The sequence below is a fragment of the Onychomys torridus genome, chromosome X, assembly GCF_903995425.1.
Source record: "Onychomys torridus chromosome X, mOncTor1.1, whole genome shotgun sequence".
Classification (NCBI taxonomy): Eukaryota; Metazoa; Chordata; class Mammalia; order Rodentia; family Cricetidae; genus Onychomys; species Onychomys torridus.
Genome location: NC_050466.1, coordinates 73,490,134 through 73,507,702, shown reverse-complemented (window position 1 = coordinate 73,507,702; position 17,569 = coordinate 73,490,134). Strand labels below are relative to the sequence as shown.

General features: G+C 35.8%; 1 protein-coding gene across 1 annotated transcript in view; it reads left to right on the top strand.

Annotated features, from left to right (window-relative positions):
• The window catches only part of LOC118574675 (elongation factor 2-like), a 33,644-nt gene extending 21,338 nt beyond the window's left edge, over positions 1–12,306 (top strand). Inside the window, exons 2-3 of the mRNA XM_036175601.1 lie at positions 11,123–11,408; positions 11,798–12,306. Coding sequence (XP_036031494.1) covers positions 11,123–11,408; positions 11,798–12,306 — 795 coding nt within the window. The remainder of the gene's footprint in view (positions 1–11,122; positions 11,409–11,797) is intronic.
• The last annotated feature ends 5,263 nt before the right edge of the window (positions 12,307–17,569 follow it).

Here is a 17,569-nt window from a genome sequence, read left to right as displayed (position 1 = left end):
CAAGAAACATACCTCAATACCAAAGATAGACATGACATCAGAGAAAAGGGTTGGAAAAACATTTTCCAAGCATATGGCCATAAGAAGAAATATGATGTCCCTATTCTAATATCTAAGAAGATAGACTTCAAATCAAATTTTATCAAAAGAGGCAGAAGGACACTTCTTGCTCATCAAAGGAAAAATACATCAAGATGATGTCTCAATTTTCAACATCTACACCCCAAATACAAGGGTACCCACATTTTTAAGGAAACACTACTAAAGCTTAAACCGTACATTGACCTTCACACATCAATTGTGGGAGACTTCAATCCCACTCTCACCAGTGGACATATCATCCAGACAAAAACTAAACAGAGAAATACTTGAGCTAACAGACATTATAAACCAAATCGATCTAACAGACATCTACAGAACATTTCATGTAAGTACAAAAGAATACATTTTCTTCTCAGTACCTCATGAAACATTCTCTAAAACTGACTCAGTCACAAAAGAAGTCTCAACAGATATAAGAAAATTAAAATAACTCCCTGTATCCAAACAGAAGACCACAGACTACAGCTAGATTTCAACAACAGAAATAGCAGAAAGCCTACAAACTCATGGAAACTGAATTAACTCTCTACTGAATTACCACTGGGTCAAGGATGAAATAAGAAAGAAATTAAAGACAATGCAAATGAGTGGAAAACATACCCAAACTTATGGGGAAATAATGAAAGCAGTTCTAGGAGGAAAGTTCACAGCACTAAGTACCTTCATCAAGAAATTACAATTTTCTGAGAAACTGTCATATTTCTAAAGTGACTGTACAAGTTTGCATTCCTATCAACAGTGGAGGAGTGTTCCCCTTTCTCCACATCCTTTCCAACATAAGCTGTCATCAGTGTTTTTGCTCTTAGACATTCTGGCATGTGAAAGACAGTATCTAAGAACTATTTTAATTTGCATTTCCCTGATGACTAAAGATGTTGAACAATTCCTTAAATGTCTTTTTGCCACTTTGGAAATAGGTATGGTGGTTTCTCATAAATTTGTGAATCAATCTAACTTAAGACCCAGCTAGACCACTCTTGGGCATAAACCCAAGGAATATTCAATCATACCACAAGGACATTTGCTCAGCTGTGTTTGTAGCAGCATTATTTTTAATAGTCAGAACCTGGAAACAACCTAGATGCCCCTCAAGAAAATAATGGATAAAGAGAATGTGGTACATATAAACAATGAAGTAGTACTCAGCAGTAAAAATAAATAAATAAATAATGAAATCATGAAATTGGGAGGCAAATGGACGGAACTAAAAAATATCATCCTGAGAGAGGTAAGCCAAACTCAGAAGGACAAACATGGTATGTACTTACTCATAAATAGATACTAGATATAAAACAAAGGATAACCAGACTACTCTCACAGCTCCAGAGAAGCTAGCTAACAAGAAGGACCATAAGAAGGATGCATGGAATGCCCTGGGAAGGAAAAATAGATGAGTTCTCTATGAGTAAACTGGGGGTGAGGGAGGCAAAGAAGGTAGGAGATGGGGGATGAGAACATAAGGGAATGAAATGGTTGAGGTAGAACAGTGACAGAGTGGGAGAGCAATGAAAGAGATACCATGAAAGAGGGAGACATCATGGGAATATGGAGAAACCAGGTGCTAGGGAACTTCCCAGGAATCCACAATGATGACTCCAGTTTAGACTACTAGCAGTAGTAGAGAGAGTGCCTGAACTGGCTTAACCCAGTAATCAGATTGGTGAATACCATAACTGTTATCATAAAGCCTTCATCTGGTAACTCATGGAAGCAGATGCAGAGATCCACAGCCAAGCAAAGTGGGGTTTTTTGGAGCCCCACTACCTATGGTGGGACACATTTCATAGACTTGATGCAGAGGGAGGGGCTTTGACCTGCCTCAAAAGACAGCTCTAGAACAAAAAAAGCAAACACACCCAAGAGGCTTTGGAAGGAAATAATCAAACTGATAGCTGAAATCAATAAAATAGAAACAAAGAGAGCAATACAAATAATCAATGAAAAAAAGAATTGGTTCTTTGAGAAAATCAACAAGATAGACAAGCCCTTATCCAAACTAACTAAAAGGCTGAGCCAGAATATCTAAATTAACAAAATCAGAAATAAAAAGGGAGACATAAAAATAGACACTAAGGAAATCCATTGAATCAGTAGATCATACTTCAAAAATTTGTACTTCACACAATTGGAGAATCTAAAATAAATTGACAAATTTCTGTATAGATACCACTTACCAAAATTAAATCAAGATCAGAAAAAAATGAATAGACCTATAAACCATAAGGAAATAAAAGGAGTCAAAAACAAACAAAAAACAACCTTAGGGCCAGAGAGTTTTAACTTAGAATTCTAACAGAATTTCAAAGAAGAGCTAATACCAATAATCTTCAAACTAATCCACAAAATATAAACTGAAGGAACTTTGCCAAATTATTTTTATGAGGTCACAGTCACCCTGATGCCAAAGCACACAAAGACTCAACAAAGAAAAGGAATTACAGACCAGTTTTCCTCATGAACACCAATGCCATAATAGTCACAAACCAAATAGTAAAATACTCACAAACCAAATCTAATAACACATCAAAAAGATCGTCTAGCATGATCAAGAAGGCTGCAACCCAGAGATACAGGGATAGTTCAACAAGAGAATCTGTCAATGCAATCTACCAAATTAAAAAAACAAAAACAAAAACCAAAACCAAAAAAAACAGGAAGATAAAACCCCACAGGATCATCTCATTAGATGCTAAAAAAGACTTTGACACAATCTAAAACCCCTTCATGATAAAAGTCTTGGAGAAATCATGATACATGGGACATAACTAAAAATAATAGACCCAATATATAGCAAGCCAATAGCCAATGTCAAATAAAATGGAGAGAAACTTAAAGCAATTCAACTAAAATCAGGAACAAGACAAGGCTGTCTACTCTCTCTATACCTATTCAGAATAGTACTTGAAGTTCTAGCTTCAGCCGTAAGACAACTAAAGAAAATCAAGGGAATATAAATTAGAAAGGTAGATGTCAAATATTATTTGCAGATGATATGATAACATACAGAAGTGACTCAAAAATTCTACCAGAGATCTCCCACTCACAGCTTATAAACAATTTCAATGGCTGGTTACAAAATTAGCTAAAAAAATCTGTAACTCTCCTATATAAAAATGATAATTGAACAGAGAATCAAGTCAAGGAAACAATACTGTGGAGGGAAGTTTCCACCCGGCCCCATGGTCAGGATGAATCTCTCCCACTTGCAGTCCCACAGCTGCTTATAAAATAATTACTCAGAGGCTTATATTAATCATAAGCTGTATGACCTATGGCTCCAGATTCTTTCTAACTAGCTCTTTCATCTTAAATTAACTCATTTCTATTAATTTATATGTTGCCACATGGCCATGGCATTATCACTCGGCTGGCATCTTGTTGCTCCTTTGGAGGCAGGCTCCTATTTCCTCGACACTGCTTTTTTCTCTCACCATCTCTTTTGGATTTTCCCATCTGGCTCCATCTTACCCTGCCAAAGGCCAATGCAGCTTTATTTATTAACCAATGAGAGCCACACATATTCACAGCATACAGAAAGATATCCCTCAACACAATACCCTTCATTATAGCCACAAATAATGTAAAATGTCTTGCTGCAACCTAACAAACAGATGAAACACTAGTATGACAAGAACTTTAAGTCTTTGAAGAATGAAATTTAAGAAGATATCAGAAGATTGAAAGATACCCATGCTTATGGATCAGTAGAATTAACATAGTAAAAATGATCATCTTGCTAAATAAATCTACAGATTCAAAAAAAAATCTCCATTAATTCCAAAATATTTTTTTACAGAAGTTGAAGGAATAATATTTAACTTATATAGAAGAATGATAACCCCGGGACAGCTTAAACAATTCTGTACAATAAATGACTTTCTGGAGGTATCACCATCCTTGATTTCAAGCTGTAATACAGAGATGTAGAAATAAAAACCACATGGTATTGGCATAAAAACAGACATATGAATTAATGGAATTTTGAAATGAAGGCACAGCCATAAATCTATGCACCTATGGACACCTGATTTTTGACAAATAAGACAAAATTATACAGTGGAAAAAATAAAGAATCTTCAACAAATGGTGCTGATATAACTGGATTTCAGGAAGAAGAATACAAATAGATCCATGTCTATTACACTGCACAAAAGTCACATCCATGTAGAAGAAAGACTTCAACATAAATCCAAATATAATGAACTTGAAAAAAGAGAAGGTGGCAAATAGCCTTCAATACATTGGCACAGGAGACAACTTTCTGAAGACAACACCAATAGTGCAGGCACTAAGGTCAACAGCTAATAAATGGGACTCCATGAAACTGAAAAGCTTCTCTAAGGCAAAGGACACCATCAATAGGAGAAAATGAAAGCATACAGAATAGGAAATGTTCTTCACATACCCCACATCTAACAGAGGACTGATTTCCAAAATATATAAACAATTCAAGAAACTCAAAAAACAAACAAGTAATCCAATTAAAAAATGTGGTACAGATTTCTCAACAGAGAAACACTTAAAGAAATATTATACATCCTTTTATATCAGGGAAATGCAAGTCAAAATGACTCTGAGATTCTGTCATACCCGTGTCAGAATGGCTAAGATAAAAAGCACAAGTGACAACTCATGCTGGAGAGGATGTGGAGCAAGGTGAACACACCTCCTTTGCTGGAGGGAGTGTAAACTTGAATAGCCAGTTTGGAAATCAGCATGGTTGTTTCTCAGAAAATTGGGAATGCATCTATCCCAAGATCCAGCTATACCACTCTTGGGCATATACTCAAAGGATGCTCAAGGACACTTACACAGTCAGAAGCTGGAAACAAGTAGATGTAACTCAACTAAAAAATGGACAAAGAAAATGTGATACATTTAAACCAAGGACTATTATTCAGCTCTTAAAAACAATGACGTGAAATAACAATGACATGAAACTGAATGGAGCTAGAAAAAAAATCAACCTGAGTGACGTTACCCAGACCCAGGGGGAAAAAAAACAAAAACAAACAAACAAACAAAAAACATGGCATGTTCTCATTTTTTTTTTTTTTGATTTTTGAGATAGGGTTTCTCTGTGTAGCTTTGTGCCCTTCCTGGAACTCGCTTTGGAGACCAGGCTAGCCTCAAACTCACAGAGATCTGCCTGGCTCTGCTTCCCGAGTGCTGGGATTAAAGGTGTGTTCCACCACCACCTGGCCATGTTCTCATTTGTAAGTGGATATTATCTGTAAAGTAAAGGATAATCATGCTACAATCCACAGACCCAGAGAGGCTATGACACAAGGTGAGATCTAAAAGATCTTCCTGGAAAGTGGAAATCGAAGAGGTTTCTTGAGTGGACTGAGGTTTAATGTGGATGTGAACTTGAGGGATCAAGATGAGGGTATAAACTGTGAGTACTGAAACACATGACTGGAAATGGAGAGCATTTCAGGGTGAGGTAGAAACCTGGTGCAAGAAAAACTACCAGGGATTTACAAGTATGACCCCAGGTAAGACTCCTAGCAATAGGGGATAGAAAGCCTGAACTGGCCATCTCTTGTAACTACGCAAGACTTCTAGTAGAGAAATTGGGACACCAATACTGCCAAATAACCTTTGACATGAAATTTGTCCTGTCTATGGGAGGTTTTAGGATAAGGGTGACACAGAGATTATGGCAGTGGTAAACTAATGACTGGTCTAGCCTCAGACCCATACCCACCCTTGACACTGCCTGGAGTACCAGAACCCAGAAGCTAAATGGACTGAAGATTCAAGAAAGAACCAAACGTGACTTGAGGAAAAGAATATCGATGTAATGATGCCTTAATGCTCATAGATTGTAAACAAAGACCCTTTATCCAGCCAATGGTAGACTCTGATGCAGAGACTCACAGCCAAACATTAGGCAGAGCTCAGGGAATCCTTCTAAAGAAGAATGAAGCATTGTAGGGGCCAGAGTAGTCAAAGACATCATAAAAAAAATCCACAGAATCATCTAACCTAGACTCATAGGAGCTCATAACAAATGAATCATCAACCAGTGAACCTGCATGGGACTGACCTAGGCCCTCTTTATATATTTGGCAGTTGTATAGCTTGGCTTACTTGTGATACTCCTAATAGTGGGAATAGGGGCTGTCCTTGACTGTTTTCCTGGCTTATGGGACCCCATTGCTCATATTGGTGTACATTGCCCAACCTTAATACAAGGGTAGGTGCTTAGTCTTACTGCACCTAGATATGACATGTGTTGTTGATATCCATTGGATGCGTGCCCTTTTCTGAATAAAAATGGAGAAGGAGTAGCCGTGAGAGGGCAGAGGGGAGGATCTAGAGGAAAAGAGAGGGGCAAAACTGGGCTCAGTATGTAAAATAAATACATTTAAAAAGTGATATCATGAAATTTGCAAAGAAATGGAAGTAAAAAAAATCATCCTGAGTGAGAAAATTCATATCAGAAAGATAAATATGGTATGTATTCACATATAAGTGGATTTTAGCCATTAAATAAAGGATAAGAAATGAGAGAGACTTGAATTTGATTGAAAACAAAGGCAGGTATGTGGGAGGGTGTGGAGGGAGGAAAAGGAAGGGAGAAATGATATAATTAGAATCTCACAACATAAAAGATTAAATATACAGTAATAAAATGTCCAATAAGTTCTTTCTACCTGTATATTATTGCATACATCTCTCATTACTCATCAAAGAAAACTCTTTTTTATGTAGTAGATAATGATTAATACAGAAATTAGCAATTGGTCAATACTCAGGGAATAAGAAACTGTGTATTAAAAGTTCTAAATGGGACATCAAAAATGCAATATTTATATGTGAGGCTCAGGGGTCATAGTATGAGGAGTATAAAGTCTATAGGAGATAAAGATAGTGGATTGAGCTGGGCAGTGGTGGCACATGCCTTTATTCCCAGCACTTGGGAGGCAGAGCCAGGTGGATCTCTGTGAGTTCGAGATCAGCCTGGTCTACAGAGCGAGCTCCAGGACAGGCACCAAAACTACACAGAAAAACCCTGCTGAGGTATGTTCTGTATGTCAAATGTGTTGCTCTGATTGGTTAAAATAAATAAGGTGCTCATTGGCCAGTAGCCAGGCAGGAAGGATAGGGTAGGCGGGACAAGGAGGAGGAGAACTGTGGAAAGTAGAAGCCTAGTGGGGAGAGACTGCCAGCCGCCACCATGATGAGAAAGATATAAGGTACTGGTAAGCCACGAGCCACATGGCAAAGTATAGATTAATAGAAATGGGTTAATTTAAGATAAAAGAAGTAGATAACAAGAAGCCTACCATGGCCATACAGTTTATAAGTAATATAAGTCTATATGTGCTTACTTGGTTGGGTCTGAGCGACTGTGGGACTGGCGGGTGAGAGACAAAAAAAAAAAAGGAAAAAGAAAGAAAGAGAAAAAAAGATGATGATGCAGTGAAACAGTATTCAATGATATGACAGCTTGTCAGTACAAACATGAAGTTATAAAGGCTGTGATTACATGCAGAAAATCTGCACAAGATCAAACCATCCAAAATCCCAGAATAAATGTGAAAGGAACTCATCAAGCCCAATTTTTAATTATCTATTGGTAATTTATGATGTCTAGGCATGGGATAACTAATTAATTTTCTTCAGAATGCATAATCTTAGAGGCTACATTTGCTTCACTATAAAATCATTCACCCATTCATGTAAAGGCAGCTAGTTTACTTAAAGATCTATGGAGTCAAATTATCCTTAGCATATTTTCTAAAACAATATATAATGACTTTATATATATATAAAATGTGTAGAATATAACTTAATGCTTAGTGAATAAATAATACCATAATCGATTTACTTTGTGCCCTCAAAGATAACTAAAGAGATTTAGATTAATAAAAAGCTTTCCAAAATGATATTGGATCTATGTTGCCTCAACATGTTTCCATTATAAATATGTTTATGCATTTCTTTAACATAAGTAATATCCATATCATTTTTTGAAATGTAATGAACTTTAGCTAAAAGTCAAAGGAATGGAGTGACATGTGGATATATTTCTAAAATAGTGGGGATCATGTTACTCAATATAAAGAAATGATATAAAGTAATTGTTATGTTTATGCTACTAATCTTAAAGTTCAAAGATTTCTTTCATTAAAATATTTAAGAAACTAATATGAAATTAAATTATACAATTGATTTAAGAAATTTTAAAGGAGTAAAATCTTTTTCAAAAAATTTGGATGCTATTTTGGAGAGCAAGATATTATCATGAGGAACATCCCTTCTACATAGGTCTCCTGTGATAAAGATCTAATTCCAATCCAAAGCTGACACATAGTAAACATTTTTAAAAAGTTTGGAAAATGGAAAATATTAGGGCATAAATTATGTTTGTTATAATAAATTTTCAAAGCAAACTTGATTTTGATATCAAGAAAAAGTTCATTTTCCATGCTCTGTTTTTCACATCTGCTGAAATACATGACACACAATTTAGTCATTAATTCTAGAAGTCCTTTACATTCCATGATTCCCATCTTGATGATTCCTTTGGAGAATAAAACCTTCTCTAATGACAAGGCTTACTGGTTTTGTATGAAGTACATGGGAACACTGCTTTTAAGGATTTCATCAAATAGGGCCATCTCTATTTTAGGTGTGTTTGTACTTACAGTACTAAACAACAAATAATTCCTCTTAGGATTTTTTTCTACATTCTTTGCAGAAAATACACATGAAATCTGATCCTCAGATTGAAGATAAAGGTCTCTTTATAGAGATATTGCACCACATGAGAAAGTCAGGGAGAAATCAGAACTATATAACCACCAAGGTCAAAACTCAGTTTTAGATGTTTAGAAATAGGATAGAAAATGAAATGCCAAAAGTAAAGGACATGTTCAAATAGGGAGCTCAGAGTGAAATACATATTTTTTGGACATTTTAATGGGTGTTTTCATTTTACCTCCTTCAACGAATGTCTTTTAAAGTCAAAAGAATGAGAACATAGTTTTCCAACACTTTGATACGATTTCTACAAAGATGTTGACTGTCAACTCAAAAATGTACAGAAAAGGTTTATATATTCATGACATAGACTAGAGGCTTCTAGGTCATTTCTACTCCACTCTTTCCTACCTTTAATTCCTACTGTGTCTTCCCTACCTCCTCCCAAATTCATGCCTAATCTCAAGTAGTACATGTAACCAAAAATCACTAATGGAACCAGCAATCTGTATTTGCACACACACAAACACACACACACACACACACACACACACACACACACACACAATTTAAGAAGTAAGGGTTTCTTGAAGGGTAAATTATTATAGGGGTATATATAAAATGTATAATATAACATATTGGTGTGTGTGTGTGTGTGTGTGTGTGTGTGTGTGTGTGTGAAAACTGTCAAAGTTCTTCATTGTAATGAACCACTTTCAAACACTGTTTAAACTTTAGTGATATCTAATAGGTAATAAAAATATGAAATGAGCATCTGAATTATATTTTTCTAACATTAATATTTATTAATATAATTTAAAAAGATTGAATTGGGGGTTTTAATTGATCTCTTTGTCTCTTTCCCCAGTGTGGCCACATTGAATAAACTTGATTTTTCTGCTTTTTACTACATTTTTGTCTGTCTAAATTATTTATTGAGTACATTTTTCCAAGCCTGGTTTGTTGAGACAAAGGCTGTTACCCATTTCTGACAAAAGGATAACAGACAGCCTCATGTCATGATCCAAAAGATGGATTGAGAAAGTCACTGGATCTCTTTGCCCCCTTTTCTATGTGACCCCACTGAAAATAAACTTCCTTTTCCTGCTTAGTACTATTAAAATTCCACCATTAGTTAATAGTCTTATTTTAATTTACTCATATATATATTATATATGTATATATATATAATATATATATATACATATATACACACATATATATATATATATAATATGTGTGTATGTGAGAGAGAGACATTTTCAAATCAAAAGAATAAGACTTTTTTTGGTGTTAGGATTAAACATGTGGCCCTCCATATTCTAGGTTGGTGAAGTACCACAGAGCTACATATTTAGCTCTAACATTTTTGGGAAAATTAAACTAAATTTAATGGATTGTTCAAAAATTGGTTATCAAATAAGCAGTATTTCATAAGTTTGATGTTTTCAAATTGTATACCATTAAATAAAATTACATAATAAATTCAGGTATCATTTTTATAGAAGTCCGGAATTCTGACTATATTTGATTTCTTAAATAATTCTCATTCATTTTTATTTAATTAAAAATAAAATAAAATGGCATTTCATTTGTTTTTTTTTTACTATATCTATATTTTAAGTAATGCCATTCTACAGCTAAATGACCAGCTTCTAGACAGCATGTCAGATTTCTGACTCATTGTGATGTATTTAAATTATCTGGTAGATCTACCAATAGCTGTGACTATTGTTTCCTCCCTAAATCTAAAACCTTTGTTATATAATTTTTCATATACTTCCATTACAAAATGTTGTATTCAGCTATGATATTTCCTATGTGCATACTAATTATGCAATAATCCTCTATTAATTATTACTAGTATTTATCTTCTTTGAAATCCCCTTCATTTGACAGAGAGACATAGCAGATGCATGAGACTTCAAAATTACTTTATCATGCCATATGATTTAATATGCATTTATAGGCACAATGAATGTGTTAACTCTTTTTTCCCATACCCAAATCTGATATTCTTGACAAATTCAATTGTCTCAAATTTATAAAAAAAAAAATGAATCTCATGTTATCTAAACAATTATTTCTAGCTTACAAAGAAACTATGTTACCAACCCAAGTGAAGACTATATTTTTGAGTTCTGTTTTATTGGACATCCTTTGTTAGAAATTTACAAGCATCAGCTGTAAATGCATAAAACTTTGTGATATTACATGTTTTAGCTGGTAAGGCTTTTCATCTTATTAACCAGAAAATTTTGGAAGGCCTAATTCTTTAAACTTTCCTTAATGTTAAAAATAAAAGGTGCTCTGCCTGTCCAAGTCCCCCAGCAAACACAACTGGCTGTACATGAAGGCCCAGCCCTTCTCTGATGCTGCTGGACTAGCTGAAGACATTGACAAGGGTGAAGTGTCTGGTTGCCTGGAGCCCAAGGCTTGTGTATGCTATCTGGCTGAAAAGTATAAGTGGGATGTCACTGAAGCCCAAAAGATCTGGTGTTTTGGGCCTGATGGCACTGGCCCCAGGATTCTCACCGACATCGTCAAGGGTGTGCAGTACCTGAACGAGATCAAGGACAGTGTGGTGGCTTGTAGTTGGAGAGCTTCTCTCCAGGTGCCACCAAGCCCTATTAGTCCAACAACCCAATTGTAAAATAAACACACTGACATTTATATTATTTAAAGGGCTTGGCCATTAGCTCAGGCCTACCATTGTCTAGCTCTTACTCTTACATTTAGCCCATTTCTATTAATCTCTACTTTGCCATGTGGCTCATGGTTTACCAGTACCTTATTTCTTTTTTGTCATGGCAGTGACTGGCCATGTCTCCTTCCCTGCCTTCCACTTCCCAGAATTCCTGAGAGGAAGGACAGCAGAAGCAGTGAAGGGTAAGGTTTTCCGCTCTTGCTCTGACCTCGTGGTTTTTAACTCTGCAATTGGTTCTGTGTTTCTTATTTAACAAGACGGTTACATCTACAGTGGCTGACTTCCAGTGGGCCACGAAGGAGGGTACGCTCTGTGAGGAGAACATGTGTGGTGTATGCTTTGACGCTTACCAAGGTGGTGGCCAGATCATCCCCACAGCCTGTCACTGCCTCTATGCCAATGTGTTGACTGCACAGCCCTGCCTTACAGAGCCTATCTACCTGATGGAGATCCAGTGTCCTGAGCAAGTTGTAAGTAGCATCTGCAGTGTCCTGAACAGGAAGCGTGGTCATGTGTTTGAGGAGTCCCAGGTGGCTGGCACCCTCATGTTTGTGGTCAAGGCCTACCTGCCTGTCAATGAGTCCTTTGGTTTCACAGCCAACCTGTGCTCCATCACCAGTAGCCAGGCCTACCCACAATGTGTGTTTGACTACTGGCAGATCCTGCCTGGGTACCCTTTCAACAACAGCAGCCGTCCGAGCCAAGTGGTGGGTAAGACTAGCAAGTGCAAAGGCATAAAAGAGGGTATCCCAGCGCTGGACAACTTCCTGGACAAACTGTAGGTGGCCTGGTACTGCCAACAGTGCACGATGCCTGCTCATCAGAAGACATCTTGAGACTGTACCCATAGTGTGCCCTGGAGGTTGCTGGGGCCGCCTTGCCATCACTCAGCACTAATACCTATTCTATTTATTTCAGAATTCCAAGGCAGTGGAGTCTCCTCTGCAGGCTGGACTGGTGGGCCATGGGGTGGGTGGGACACAGCTCTATCATTTTCAGAGGGAAATGCTGAGATGTCAAATGTCTAAATAAGCGCATTCAGAGGTTCATGGGGTCCATCCATGGCCAAAGTGAAGTATCCCCAAAGGGGAGGCAGGTGGCCTGCCAGGAACCCTGCCCATGCGACCCTTGGAGTAATAAACTGCTATGGTTGACTTAAAACAACAAACAAACAAAAAACCAAAAAAGATATTTAGGCATTGATCCTGACAACATACATAAAACACTTGACAATTTGCTGATATATGGAAAGAACATATTATACTATAGGATCTTATTATTCTTATTGAATCTCCAAGAAGAAATACTAACTTCTATGGAAGAATATTAATGGATTTTTTTTTTGAGAAAAGAGAGTCATTTAGTTCTGAAAGTAAGCTACAATCACACATCCTATAATAAGGTTTCAGTTTCTTATAGAGAGATATACATTGCTGATGCTGTAAAATGATAAAGGGTTGGGAAAGTTTTATCACCCACTAATGTTTCAAGCATCCTATTGTCACAGTCCCATGTGTCACTCTAAGATACTGTGGTAAGAAAACATGCTCTGTTGCACTCAGAGGAACAGTGCATGCAATTAAGTACCTGATTCTTAATAATGACAGTAACCAACTGTATTAATGATTACTTATCTAGGATATTATACTTTTGTCATAGTTTTAAAGTGAAATTATACTTAGAAACAAAATTGACTAACACTATGCTGTATATGCTCCCAAGAGGAGCCTCAATAATGTCATGTTTCCATTTTTCCATGTTTTGTATGAATATATTTTGGTGTTCACCTGAGAATGACATCACCTATCAATGTATTTCTGAAAATGTATAGTTGTTGGGATGTGTATGAACTGTATTTTTCCTGTATTAGCATTTAGTGCACCAATGTATTTCATAGCATTATTGTTTTATTCTCCAGTGGCCAGCTGCATTCCCAGATTTTCAAATGATATATTATCATTTCTTTTATTGCTATTATTATATATGAGAAAATATGAATAGATTGTATCCAAAAAAATCACCATGAAAATTCAGAGGGCAGGTGTGCTACAGTACATGGGATCTAAGGCTCTCATTTTATAGTTAAGAAAACTGCAAGAGACTCTGGTTCACTAGTCACCAAGTTGTTATTAGTAAGCACTTTGCCACCTTCTTTTTATTAACTTTCTTACCCTAATATGATGAAAGTATAGTTGTGAAATTCCTTGTATCACAGTATTCTAACATTTTTTTCAAAATAGCAAAGACATGCTGAACTGGGTGGGCTTAATCTTCTTTTGGAAACTTCCAATAAAAGAAGTTTAAAACTTACATGAAAATAGCAGATTAACATGATGATATAAGAAAGCTACACAGTGAGCATCTTTAAAATGTCATGTTCACCACTTTGGTGCAAAGATAGAAGAAAGTTGGAGTGCAGCAAGAGGTATGATTATAAAAATTATTGATACTTACCTAGCAAATAGTATCACTGTCAATTGTGGTAGCTTTGAATTCATTAGAAGTGTTTCCTTTTCTCTCTTTCTCTCATTTTCATTTGCAATATCAAAGTTTTAAATTTAATTGACAAATAACAAATGCATATATCAATGAATTACACTGTGATATTTGATACCCATATACCTTATGGAATGACTAAATCAATTTAACTAAGATATTTGTCCTCTCAAATATTTGTCATTTCTTTTTGGTCCTGTTTTCAATACTAAGAACATTTATTATCCTTTCTTTAGCAATCTTGAAATATACATGCTGTGTACATCAGTGTTTCTTCCTCAATTAAGTTTTATACTTCTTGACTAATATTTCTATTGCTCCTGTGTAAAGCCCATGGGAAATTTTTCTTTCTTTTTTTTTTTTTTGGAGCTGAGGATCGAACCCAGGGCCTTGCGCTTTCTAGGCAAGCACTCTACCACTGAGCTAAATCCCCAGAAAATTTTATTTCTTCCTATTTTTTAAGGTTGAATTTGGTCAAGTTTACATATAAGTAAAATCACATATCATTTCACTTAGCATAATGATCTCTATGTCCCTTGCATTGTCTCAGATTATACAATTTCTGTTATTAAGGCTAAAAATATATGTATACTCCAATTTTAAATTTATTTATCAATTTTGTGGATTTAGTATAATTTTTATATTTTCACTTTTATACTGTGGCCATGAACCTGGGAGAACAGACATTTGTTTGAAATACTGATTTCAACTTATTCATTGTGTTCTTGGAAGTAGAAATGTGAGATCATTCAATAATTCTATTTAAAGATTTACAGGGAAAACTTGATATTGTTTTTGAATAGATTATACTAATTTAAAATAGATCCACCATTTTCTGGCTTATACTAAAATAAATAAATAAAATCTTACCATAATGAGTAGTAATTTTAAATACTAGCTTATCTAAAATGTATGTGATGATAGTATATGGTTTCATGGCTTTAATTTGTATCTCTCTGATGATTTAGGGATGTTCAGCATGTTTCTTATACTGTTGGCTATTTGTACATCTTTGGAGACATGTCTATTCATGAATGTTTTAATAAGGTTATTTGTTTGCTGATATTGAATAATGTGTTTCCCATGCGTATTTTGAAGACTAGTCCTTTATTCAATGTATGAAAGAAGATTTCTATAATACCCAAAGACATCTGTAGATTCAATTAAATCTCTTTCAAATTTCAAGTGCATCTCTCTACATGAAACTAGAAGAAACATTTTATTTTTCAAAAATGCTATGAAAGAGATTATGGACATATTCTCATTTACAATAGCCTCAAATAAAATAAAATTTCTTGTGGTAGACCTAACAAAGGAGGCAAAAGACTACTATAATGGAGTTAGAGGGAGAAAAAGCAGTTGAGGGAAATGATATAATAATATTTTAATATGGAACACAAGTTTAAATCTCTGAAGAAAGAGATTCAAGGAGACACTAGAAAATGAAAATACTTGACAGACCTATGGATTGGCACATTTAATATTCTGTGGATTAATGTTCTACCTAATGAAGTTTAAAGACTAAATGCAATTACAATCAATATACCAACTGGATTTTTTTGGAAATAGAAAAAGTTATCTAAAATTTGTATGAAACTGTAAAACCTCAGATAGCCTAAACAATATTAAACAAAGAAAAGACTAGACTTATTATCCAATACAAAAAGTAACTCCAAATAAGTGAAAGACAACATCTGAAACTTGAAACACCAGAACTGCTGGAAGAAAACATAGATAGGACTTTATAATTGATAGAGGTCAGAAAAGACATTCTGAATAGTTACAGTTCCTTTACAGTTATAGTTATAACAAAAAAATAATAGCCAGGATGTATGAAGAACTAAATAAACAATTAGTTAAGAAAAACACTTTAATTAAAATGGGTTATGGGCCTTAAGTCTAATTTAGATAGCTGTTGGTAGTCACCAATACGTGAAGGTCTCTTTCTTTTTATTATTATTATTATTATTATTATTATTATTATTATTATGTGTTTTAATTTTATACATCAGCCATGGGTTCTCCTGTCCTCCCCCTTCCCGCCCCGACTCCCACCTTCCCCCAGCCCCTCCCCTCCATTCCCATGTCCTCCAGGACCAAGACACCCCTGGGGATTCATTTAAACCTGGTGGATTCAGTAAGGCAGGTCCTGTCCCTTCCTTCCAGGCTGAGCAAAGTGTCCCTGTGTAAGCCCAAGGTTCCAAACAGCCAGCTCATACACTAAGGACAGGTCCAGGTCCCACAGCCTGGAAAGAGGAGAGACTGTAAGAGCGTGAATTGTTGAGACCAAGATTGCAAAAAGCACAGGGACAAATAGCCAATCAAAAGAAAGCACATGAATTATGAACCACGGCTGTGGAGCCCCCAGATAGATCAGGCCCTCTAGATAAATGAGACAATTGAATAGCTTGATCTGTTTGGGAGGCACGTGAAGGTCTCTTATTGCAAGTATAAACCTATCTCGCCATGCTAGTAACAGGCATTGTAAATAGGTGACACATTTATATAATTATATAAATATCATTGAAAACTCAGGAGTCAATAGTGGGATAAAAACAGGATTGGTCAGAACAGTGGCAAAGAAGCAATCAGTGACCTCCTCCCTCTCTCCTTCCTCAATCCAAGATGTTGGAGCATCTCTCTAAGCCCCTCCCTATTATTTCCTGTGTATTTCTACATGTCCTGAATACTCCAAAACCTCTATGATTAGTTTTGGCTGGCTAATAGCTAGTTCTGTGGTCTGATTCAAGGTAAACTTTATTGTCAGCCTTGGGAGTGTCAGAGTGTAACCAAAATATCACACAACACATAAGTACTGTAACTAGTAACACTGTTTGATTGTTTCCCTTCCTTAATAGCAGCTTGCATAGTATTTTTGGAACCATGGAAGGTAAACCTCAGAAAAAAAGTGTTTCAAGTCAGAACCAGCTTGAATAATGTGAGTCCTGTGTCTTAAATGTGTGGTGTCTTCAGCAATAGGTGTGCATCCTCAATCCCTGAGCAGTAACCAAGTGCTACCATGACAATCTTTATTGTTTTGGGAACCAGTTGTACTACTCTGACCAACCATTTGAAAGGAAGTTTCCCATGCCTAATACTGGGGTTTTTGTTAGTCTGTATTCTTGGGGGAAACATTGTTAGTCTGACTTAACTTCATTGAAAAAAATATACATTTATTCGTAATATATAAAATATAATAAATACTTAATATTTTATAATAATATAATAATATAATAAATACAAAGAATGTAATATATTGTGATGGTTTGAATGAAAATGGCCTCTGTAGACCCATAGGTCTATTACTATTAGGATGTGCCCTAAGTAGGTATGACCTTGTTGGAGTAAGTAGGTCACCAGTGGTGTTCTTTGAGATTTCAGATACTTAAGCTAGGCCTAGTGTCATTGTCTTTTCCTGCTGTCTTTGAATCCAAATACAGAACTCTCAGTTATCTCCTCCAGCACCACATATGCCTGTGTGCCACCATACTTCCAATCATGAACAGAATGGATTAGACCTCTGAACCGCAAGACAGTCTCAATTAAATG